The 10,299-nt window shown below is 39.6% G+C and overlaps 3 protein-coding genes across 3 annotated transcripts; 2 read left to right on the top strand and 1 right to left on the bottom strand.

Annotated features, from left to right (window-relative positions):
* Positions 1 to 4,917: 4,917 nt before the first annotated feature.
* Positions 4,918 to 6,286, bottom strand: BATDEDRAFT_17697 (uncharacterized protein). The gene is made up of 2 exons (XM_006681553.1): positions 6,008 to 6,286; positions 4,918 to 5,873 (listed from the first exon to the last, which is right to left on the bottom strand). Exons 1-2 carry the CDS (start codon positions 6,263 to 6,265, stop codon positions 5,478 to 5,480), a joined length of 654 nt encoding a protein of 217 aa, XP_006681616.1. The 5' UTR covers positions 6,266 to 6,286; the 3' UTR covers positions 4,918 to 5,477.
* Positions 6,287 to 7,093: 807 nt separating this feature from the next.
* BATDEDRAFT_2502 (uncharacterized protein) lies at positions 7,094 to 8,689 on the top strand (the record flags this gene model as incomplete). The annotated part of the gene is made up of 4 exons (XM_006681512.1): positions 7,094 to 7,384; positions 7,460 to 7,600; positions 7,688 to 8,267; positions 8,397 to 8,689. Coding segments are annotated over 4 exons (1,305 nt in total), but the record flags the coding sequence as incomplete, so codon positions are not given.
* A 572-nt stretch (positions 8,690 to 9,261) lies between these two features.
* On the top strand, positions 9,262 to 10,236 carry BATDEDRAFT_13905 (uncharacterized protein; the record flags this gene model as incomplete). Its single annotated transcript, XM_006681543.1, has 2 exons — positions 9,262 to 9,381; positions 9,706 to 10,236. The coding sequence occupies 2 exons, from the start codon at positions 9,262 to 9,264 to the stop codon at positions 10,234 to 10,236; spliced, it is 651 nt and encodes a 216-aa protein (XP_006681606.1).
* Between the last annotated feature and the right edge of the window lie 63 nt (positions 10,237 to 10,299).

Below are 10,299 nucleotides of genomic sequence, written 5' to 3'. Positions count from 1 at the left end.
GTTATTTACCAAGCAAGCAAAAATCACCAATACTGGCACTGTGACTGGCGTTCTAGAGTTTTCGCATCGAAGTAAATTTGTAACACTTACAGTGCGTCGGGATGATACTGGTCAAGTTCATTTGGCACCCAATGAAAGCATTTTTTTGACGGTCAATTTTGTTGCTGGATTATCTGAAACCATCCGAGATCCCATTATCATTTCACTCGGACCCTCGGGCAATCATCAGATTCAATTCAAAGCTCGTTGCGGCATTCACGATTGGCGTATAGATGGGCAGCTAGATTTTATGAATGTTCCTATTCTTGAAACTCAGCTTCGTACCTTGACTATTGTCAACATTGGCACACTGGACCTGGCTTTTGATTTAAAGCTTGAGCCGGAAAAGTCCAAGGATGCAGTTTCATATATTCTTTCTGGTGAAAATTGGGCTCTAGGACGTCCAATCCGACCCAATCAGTCCGTGCAAGTCGAGGTGAAAGTTGTGAGTGATACGTATCAAGCTATTGATTCAAAAATTGTGATAACTGGCAAGATTAAGGGCGAACAAGTAGTTTTAGAGTTTCCTTTCAAATTTCTTGTTTTTGTCAACGAGGTGGCTTTGAATGATACTAGCGATGTAGCGGTTGGTCGAGTAATGGTAGGTGAATCTGTAACAGCCTCCCGTAACATTTTCAACTTTGGTAATTCAAGAATTCGATTTCGCGCTCGTGTCGAAGGACCTAATGGCGAAACAGATGGACTTGCGTGGAAAATGAAGTCTGTTGCAGGTAAAGCAAAGAATAGTGTTTGATTAGATGACTATCGTGATGTTGGCAAATTCCACAATTTTTATTTATATTATTGTTATTTGGAAATTTTGATTATTCAGAAGGATATTTGGAGACAAACGAAACAATTGCTATTGAAACTATGTTTGAATCCACAGACGGCCAAAGGAATGATTGGCAGCATGCCAAATTGATTATTGAGCGCTGTAGTGTAAGCATACAGTTTTGACAGAGACTTGAAAAGGAATCTATTAGTTATAAATTATATTGATACTAATCAAGCCAGTACTATTTTCAGAATGATGGATCAGAAAATTGGTCACTGCTTTCAGAAATGAAGCTTGTAGGTGCAACTGGTCACGCAAACTTGGAGCTTATTCCCCCTGAAATTGATTTTGGATCTACAGGCGTTGGAATGGACAAAATATTGGTGGTTGTTTTCAAGAATGATGTAGGTGACTTGTATTAGCTATTCTGCTTTTTTGATGACATGATTTGGTAGTTGACTATTGTTTTGGAAATATTTTTCCTGGAATTTGATTTTTAGGGCAATGCAATTTTGAATTATGAGGTTCAAACGCCATGGGAGTCTGATCAAGAGATTACTTTTTCACCTGATTTTAACCTCAAGGGCTCTATTGGGCCTGGCGAAACTATTCCTGTGTCGGTCACTTTTTCACCTAAATATGTTACAAACTATTCCTCCACTATCAATATTAAAACTCCCAGCAACGAGTACTCTTTTAATATTCATGGCGAAGGAGCTTTGTACCAGATTTATAGCGAAGGCTTACCTGAAGTTGTTGATTTTGGAGAAATCAACATTGCTGAAACTCGTGATATACAGGTAAATCGACGACCTCTCAATCAGCATTAAGCTTGACTTTATTTTCAATAATGCAGACATAAGACTAAACAGATAAACAATATTTAGCTTTCTATTGAAAACGGATGTGCGCATGACATTGACGTTTCATTGACTGTTTCCGAAGAAAATCCATTAACAGTGGATTCTGTTTCTAAGCGCGCCGAATACGTTACTATACATCCCTCTTCATTCCGAATCAAAGGAAATGAGTTTGATATGGATAGGTGGGTTGTATTATTCTAGTTTTTGGGGGTTCATTAAATAATCGACTACTTGGATTAACATGCACTATTCATAGATCAAAAGTAAACATTGTTGCTCGAGCATCAATCAATGCCCCGTATACTGAAGATGGATTTATAACTCCTGATTTTCTTCGAAACCTTTCTGGAAACCAACAATTCACATACTATCTTTGTATTGATGTTGGAAAAGGACAAACAAGTGTTGTTCCCATTCATGTACTTTTTTCTATCAAGCCTCTGCTATGTTTGAGTCGCTTTTTGACTACAGAGGAGATTGATGTTGATGATTATGTATCTAGTATTGATTTTGGACCAACAGTAAGTCAGAAATACTGCTATTGAGATTTTTCAAGTGTTTGTTACAAAGCTAAAATATTTTCGACTTGATAATTTGATGATTATCAAAAGTCTTTTGATAGCGGAGCCAAGAGAAAAATGATACTTTACAATCCTAATGCATTCAAGATGAAGTATAAGTTGGACATTTCAAACAAGGTACATTATTTACTTTTGATGACTATGATGTCATCTCCTGGTATAGATCTGCACACTTGTAACTTATTGTTGCAATATCAAATCGTGAAATATACTAATTTACTCATTATGATCTTGCAGCAATATTCCGTCTCTCCATTTTCTGGGATATTGCATCCAAAAGCGCCTAAAGATATATTGCTTGATTTACGAGGTTTAGAATTACTCACAATGGATACTGAAGTTCCCAAAATTACACAATTTAATGCGGTGCTTACAGTCAATATGTTTCTCGATTTTCTTCCTCCGCTGGAAATTCCTGTTACTGGAGCCTTGGTAGATGTAAGAACTTGGAAATGCTCAAAAGTGTGTTTGAAGCAAACTTGTTGGAAACGATAACTTATGCCTGTTTATTACTATTTCTACTACTTTAGCAAGCACCTGTTTTGGACATTCCAGATAGCATCGATTTTGGAAGTATTTACCAGTTAAAGAAATTTAAAATTGACCTTAGTATTTCCAATCCATCCAGAAGGTCAATGAAATGGCGCTTTTATGTTGAGCGTGCCTTTTCAGATATTTTTATTGTTCTTGGGCAGTCAGCAGTAAGCAATCAATGATGACTGGTTTGTATAAGTATTGTTATATTTTCTAATATTGTACAATCTGTGGATTGTATGCGGACATAGGGTGTTGCTTTAGCAAAAAAATCGTTTAATCTTTCCATAGTATTTTGTCCAGCGATTGCAGTTTTGTACAAGGGAACCGCAATTATGGAATCCGATGCAGGAAATTTTACCATGGATTTATTTGGCACTGGTGTTCAGCCACAGATTGATATAGATCAACCTTTGACAGATTTTGGCATTGTGGGTATCAATGCACCAGAATTTAGAGAAGTTGTAGTTACAAATCCACTAGATCTGAAACTACGTATCCGTGTCAGATCGGACAATAGACACTTTGTAGCCAATATTAGGTATGTATCATATGTCTTATGATGAACCTAGTGTACCTTTATGGTTTTAACTTGCCACTATCATTCATAATGCATCACGTATATTGCTATAGCGAGTTTGAGTTGAAACCACTAGCTTCACGTATCTTGCGCATTCACTTTAGCCCGACGGTTCAAGGTCGCACTGAGCTGTGTGGAATTGCCTTTTTCAATCTTGATGATGCAACAGATGAACTTGAAGAATCCGACGAAGACTCTGCATCTGATTCTGAATTAGAACCATTAAAAATCAAAACCAGCCAATCACATCTCAAACCAACAAGTCTCCGAAAAGAGCTTAATTTGCTCAAGGAAATCAAGTTTGAAGGTACAGGTGGATCATTTATGATGAAAGCTGATGGTGTAGATGTAACTACAGGTGCTTCAACAGACATTCATGCTATACCCGGACAGTTGACCATTGTATTCAACAAGGTCAACCAGCGACAAAAAATACGCAAATCATTTGAAGTTGAAAATGCTGGAGATACTGTACTTGAGCTTGGTGCGGTTGATATTAATGGCCGGGATTTACCTAGTACATATGATACGTTTAGCGATGGAAAGTTGTGTACATATCGAGTTTTACCCGCGACTATTGCCATTTTGCCTCATGGAAAAGATAGAATCGTTATTGTAGTCGAGGTAGGTTGTTTAAAGCTTGAAATATTTGCAAGTCAGTTCAAGAGATATTTACACTTTTTATTTGTATGCAATTGAATTGCAGGGAGTAGAGGCAGGGCAGGATCATTTCCAGTTTATGCTAAAAACCAAGACCCTGTTGGCTCCAAAGTCCATCAAAGTTCAAGTGAATGTCAATGTTTTAAGCTCTGCTGCTTTTGAAAGTCTTCGTACGTTTGCCCGAGCAGATATGAATCTAGACCTTCTCACCAACAGCACACTTCAAGAAGAAGATCGATATGCCATGGACAGAGATATTTGGAAACTATTGCTGCCTATTGTTCGTGTTTCTGCATATCCAGCAAGTCAAGAGATGCAAACTGTGCCAGCTGTGGAGGTAAATATTTTTAATTAAATGATGCACGTTGAGCCTGTCACGTTTTGATCCTTGTTTTAACTCGATGTAATATGCAGCCTATTGCCACTCGACCAGACATTGGTCCGTATATTGTGCGTCCTCCTGCAATTCCAGCAGCACTGCCATCTCAGACTAAAAAGTGGTACATGAATCGTGTATCGATGGCTCTTGAAGGCTTCAAGGTATGGTTTTATTTGGATTGGTCAAAGTTGAAAGATTCAGGTTTGTCAGATTATAAAAAAGTAATGATTGGTTTTGGGTTTGGGTTTGAATAGACGATCAATGAAAATTCGAATGAATCTATAAGGCGACAAGAGGCAATTGAATTTGTGCAGCCACTTGAAAAGAAAATGGTGTTCAAGTCAGCATGGTGATTATCGTAGATGAAGCACTTTCGAGTCTCGGTATACTGGTCATGTTTGAACAGTCGAATTTGAATAAAATGTTATTACCTAATAAACTAGTATATCAGGCTACTGCTTTAATATCTCTTGAATGTATTTAGAGTTGTTTTATAAATAATTGAATGCTAGGTATCTTGCAGCGTATTCATGTAAAATAGAAACTAAATAAAAGAGTCAAAATGCATGATAACTGGCCAATATCGAATGATTTCCACCAAATTATTGATCATTGTTTTTGGAATTTCTTTAGCTGACTGGTTTCTGGGTAATTGCATGGAAACAACCGTTGCATTCCTGGAGCATACATTGTTTTCTTGAACTAGAACGCGAACATATGTGATTGCAAGATACACGAGTTTGATGGACAACATCAGAACAGTCAAACCTAATAGTTGGATTGTAATGCATGAATCTAGCGATTGTACAATATATGATTATACCAAAAAGAAGATACATGAATAGTTTGTAAACATTATATGATGGAGTATGTTGATTGAATTGAAAATGCCAGTGAATTAGTAGAAAAACAAGGAATATTCAGTCATTGTATATTCTGAAGAGGCAGTGACTGCAAGTAATACAAGTGTTCCATTTCACGTGAGTGACGGCGGTAATAGACCAATGTACTGTCGATTAGAATGCAATAGTTGGAATAGGTTGCACATTGAAAAATGATTTATTCACTCTTTGCGCTTGAGGGTTTTTGAAGAATAGTTGATGAATGAACGAAATTCGTTCTGAAGCCCATTCTGATGCAGTGGTAAAAAGTCTGTTTCGATGCATTCAAGCTGTGCTTTTATCCGAGCAGTCTGGACTTTTCCTGTGCATATAAGGATCTTGCAAGTTGGCTTGGCAAGCCATCGTACAGTTTGGGCAGTCTTTAGCAAACATTCCTCGCTAAGAAATGGCGGATCGATAATCAGAAAATCAAACATGCCTTTAAGCGGTCGTTCACCATTTTTTTCATCAAGTGTCAATGGCTCATTGAAATCGAAAAAAACGAATTCGTCACCATACACATTGAATCGCTTGTCGAATTCAAAGACTGTGATGCTACGATTGGACAAGCCCATTTTCTACAATAGTACCAACAATTTAAATAATGACTTTTATAGAATGATTTGATTCAAACTGTCTCACTGTAACCCAACTAGTTAGGTCCTAACTATTGAATGTGATATGGATTGAATATCCAAATGTCAAGACCAACCTTTAGAGTTACAAACACAGAAGGCGAAGAAACACATCCAATGCGAGCATTATCAAAAGTTTCTTGAATCGACTCGTTAGCAAGCGTATTTCTGGTAGTGACATCATACCAGAACTGTGACAACTGCCAGTCTTCGATGAAATCGACAATATCGATCTCATAAACTGTATCTTCTTTCAAAGAAGTCAGTTTTTGTTCAGCCAAAGCCTTATCCTTCATAAAATCCTGAAGTGCAGCTAATGCAGCGCTAGACAGCATAAGATCGTCATCGGACTCTTCATGACGAGAGTCCTGGGCCATGACCGAGTATTGCAACCTATTGAATGGGCGATTTTCAGGAAAATAAAGAATGCAAATAATTGGGCAAAACACAGATTGTATTTGGCCAAAAATAGCAAACAAAATTTTGCAAACAAGTGGATCGGCGCAGACCGAAAAAAACAAGTTCAAGGACAAGATCTTGAAGTATTCAAGCATCAGCAAGCATCAGCAAGCATCGGCAAGCCTGGGAAAAGTTGTATTGCTATTCATGCATGTGAGTAGCAGTGTATTGTAGTGTTTTGCATAGTAGAAATATATATGGAATGTGAGAAAGGCCATGTCAGATACTGGCAATTACTGCAGAGGTGTCGGACGGGCAACTACCAATACATGAACACTAACATTCTGGCTGGGCTGTTCTTTCAACGTCCATTGACTCTATTCTTGTAGCCTACTAGCAGTAATTATCCGGATATGAATAACCAAACTCTTGCAGAAAATGCAAATCGGAATGGCATGGACTTGGATCCGTCTACAGTGACCCAGCAGCAGTCCGATGGTCATGAACAGTCAGTCTCAGTGCATGGCACTGCCACCCATACCTTGGAGCAGCCTCTTCATCCTATTTCCAACGGTGCGTCCAATGATAGTGTACTAGAAACTACCAGCGAACAAACTCCTATGGAACAAGACAGCTCACCACTACAGAAACTGGGTCAGTCCACCTTGCCTGCAGGACATGGCTCGAATCAGAATACTACCCAGAATGGTGTTGTTGTAACATTCAAGACTATCGACTCTGGTCCTGCTGCTGCCACTAAAGTCCTGACCCAGCAAACTCAAGAAATCATTATTCCCAGTTATTCGTCGTGGTTTTCGTTTGGCAACATTCATAATATCGAGCGCAAGGCATTGCCAGAGTTCTTCAACAACAAAAACAAGAGCAAGACTCCGCAGGTCTACAAAGACTACCGTGACTTTATGATCAACACTTACCGATTAAACCCTTCTGAATATCTGACTGTTACTGCTTGTAGACGCAATCTTGCTGGGGATGTGTGTGCTATCATTCGTGTTCATGCCGTTTTGGAACAATGGGGACTCATCAACTATCAGGTAATTGATTTGATTTATAGTACAGATTCAGATCTGTGATGGGTACATTATGTTGATGGGGTTTTTACTGATTAGGTGGATCCTGATTCCCGTCCCTCTGCCGTGGGTCCAGCCTTCACTGGTCATTTCCGTGTTACTGCAGACACTCCTCGAGGTCTGCAACCATTATTTCCCAATATCTCTATTTCCAAGGCACAGGGAGCTCTTCCTACCGGTGTGTCTGCAGCCACTTCACTTTCAAGTGCTGCTCGCGCTGTTTCAGAGGCAGATCATACTGGTGCTACACGTGGCCAGTTGCCAAAGACTCCGCTGGCACTTTCAAAAAACATTTATGAGCAAGATGCTTCTGCTACACTTTCCAAGAAGCGATCTGCCGAGACGGCTACAACGGGTTCAGAAACTAAAAAACCAAAGTTAGTATGCTCCACATGTGGTGTTGAGTGTACAAAGTCTCGTTATCATTGCACAAAATCTACTGTATTTGATATTTGTCCCAATTGCTACTTGGAGGGTCGGTTTCCGTCTACTTATTTCTCGGGTGACTTTTTAAAACTGGAAGATGGCACACTAAATCACGATTCAGAAGCGGCATGGACTGATCAAGAAACTTTGCTGCTACTCGAAGGCATTGAGCTGTTTGATGATAACTGGAATAAGATTGCTGAGCATGTTGGCACTCGTACACGCGATCAATGCATTTTGCAGTTTTTACAGCTTCCCATTGAGGATACATTTTTGGAGCGTAAGCAAGATTCTCTTGGTCCACTTCAATATGCTCGTGTTCCTTTTAGTGCTGCAGACAATCCTGTTCTTTCGCTTGCAGCATTTTTGGCTGCCGTGGTTCCTCCCAATGTTGCAGCTGCAGCTGCAGAAAGTGCAATCCGTAAATTTGAACAGACGACTGTAAGCAAACAAGACACCTCGATCAAATCCACAGATGATGCATTCAAAAATAACGTTGCTACACCCTCACTTACAACTGACTCGACTGCACAACATGAAGACAGTACAGCAATGGACACTACAGAAGCTGCACCAAAAAAATCTTCTACACATTCATTGGAGGTTGCGGGTGCAACTGCGCTTGGAGCAGCAGCAGCAAAAGCACGAGCCATTGCAGACTGCGACGAACATGAAATGCAGCGGGTTACACGACACATTATTGAAGTGCAACTCAAGAAGATGGAGCTGAAGCTACAGCATTTTAATGAGCTTGAGGCTATATTGGAACATGAACGGAAAGAGCTTGAAAGAGAACGTTTAAAGTTGTTTTTAGATCGTCTTGCACTTCGTAAAACCACCTTGCACTCCAAGGATGTACTCCCCAAGGAGGGTGCAAGCTTTTTAAATTTAGGTACAAGTCTTGTTACGGCTACTCCTGCTAGGTTGATTAATACGACATCGGGTGATGTGTCATTATCTGCAGGACCGGATGGAGTCATCACTCCGTCTTCCACCACGACCACAGCGGTAAATCCAACAAAACCCGATCCAAATGCTAAATTCATGACCATAACCAACAATTAGGTCTGCATTGATTGATTTCCAAAATAAACTGGTTTAAAAATAAGTTTGTATCCGATTATGCGTATAAAAAAGGATTCAAACACCATCAGTGACTGAGTCCATGTTTTTGAAACCAATTCAATAGTTGAAATATGCCAAGATTTAAAAGACTGCGTTCATACAGTTGAACTTTAGATAACATTCAAGCATCAGATGCTGCAATTTGATGATCGAATAGATTAAAGCGCTCGTAATGGAAATCTAGATTCGAGCCAAAACATTTACTCCTTGACCACGACGCAATGAAAGCCATGCACAAGTCGCCATTGGAACTGATAGTCTTGAGTCTGCTTGGTTTGATGGGCAGTACGATGCTGATGTCTACATTTGTGTCGGCCACTACTGTCACCTACAAGATGGCTCCTCATGAGCGAGCTTGCTTCTACACAGAGGCCAAGACTAAAGGGGAAAAGGTTGCCTTTTACTTTGCGGTAAGACGTCTTGCTTCCAGCACTAACATGGATGTTTGAGTAACTCAAGTGTCTGAGTGTGAGACATGCATTTATCAATGCCTGATGGACTCGACAGCAACCATCTTTGTAATGGCATATGGTTGAGCCATAAAGCATTCTAGGCTTGCATCTGATACTTGGTCTTTTGGATTCACTATATATATCCCACTCTGTATTCTAAGAATCTGCATTTTAGATCACTCTAGTCAAGTGTTGGCTGAATGTCTTGTGCAGTTCATTAAAAGCTTGAACATTGTAGATCATGATCTTGCTAACCCAACATCATTTTATACTTTGCTATAGGTTCAATCTGGTGGCCAGTTTGATATTGACTTTGAAGTGATTGATCCTCGTCAAGTTGTTCTTCTCAAAGGATCTGCAGAGCGACAGGGAGATTATGTCTTCTCTGCTCGCGAACCTGGCGAATTCACTGTCTGTTTCTCCAACACCATGTCTACCTTTTCTGACAAAACAATAGACTTTGACGTAACTTCAGAGCATGAACTCCCTGGATTTGGCACCAAGTCAAAACTCGCTGAAGCTTTAGGCCCTATCGATTCTTTGAAAAAAGATAATGTTACCATTAGCATTCGAGAAAGCGTTGAAAAATTGGAAGTTCGATCCAACACACTGTTGAAAACCATTAATTGGATTAGTCGTAACCAGAGAGAAATGCGTACAAGTGAGCATCGCAATTTGGCAATAGTTCACAAGATTGGAAGTCGGATCTTTTGGTTTGCAATTGGTTCCAGTTGCGTGATGGTTTCCATGTCAATTGCACAGGTCTTTGCTATCCAGACTTTCTTTTCTAAAGGTGGACGGACTCGAGTCTAGTCAATGCTCGGATGTATTTTTGAACAAGTTGGATCTAGCCACACTTTGCTTTCAAGAATAAAC

The sequence above is a fragment of the Batrachochytrium dendrobatidis genome (genome assembly GCF_000203795.2).
Source record: "Batrachochytrium dendrobatidis JAM81 unplaced genomic scaffold BATDEscaffold_13, whole genome shotgun sequence".
NCBI lineage: Eukaryota > Fungi > Chytridiomycota > Chytridiomycetes > Rhizophydiales > Batrachochytrium > Batrachochytrium dendrobatidis.
The sequence above is the reverse complement of the archived record's forward strand: the minus strand, read 5'-3'. Positions and strand labels throughout refer to the sequence as shown.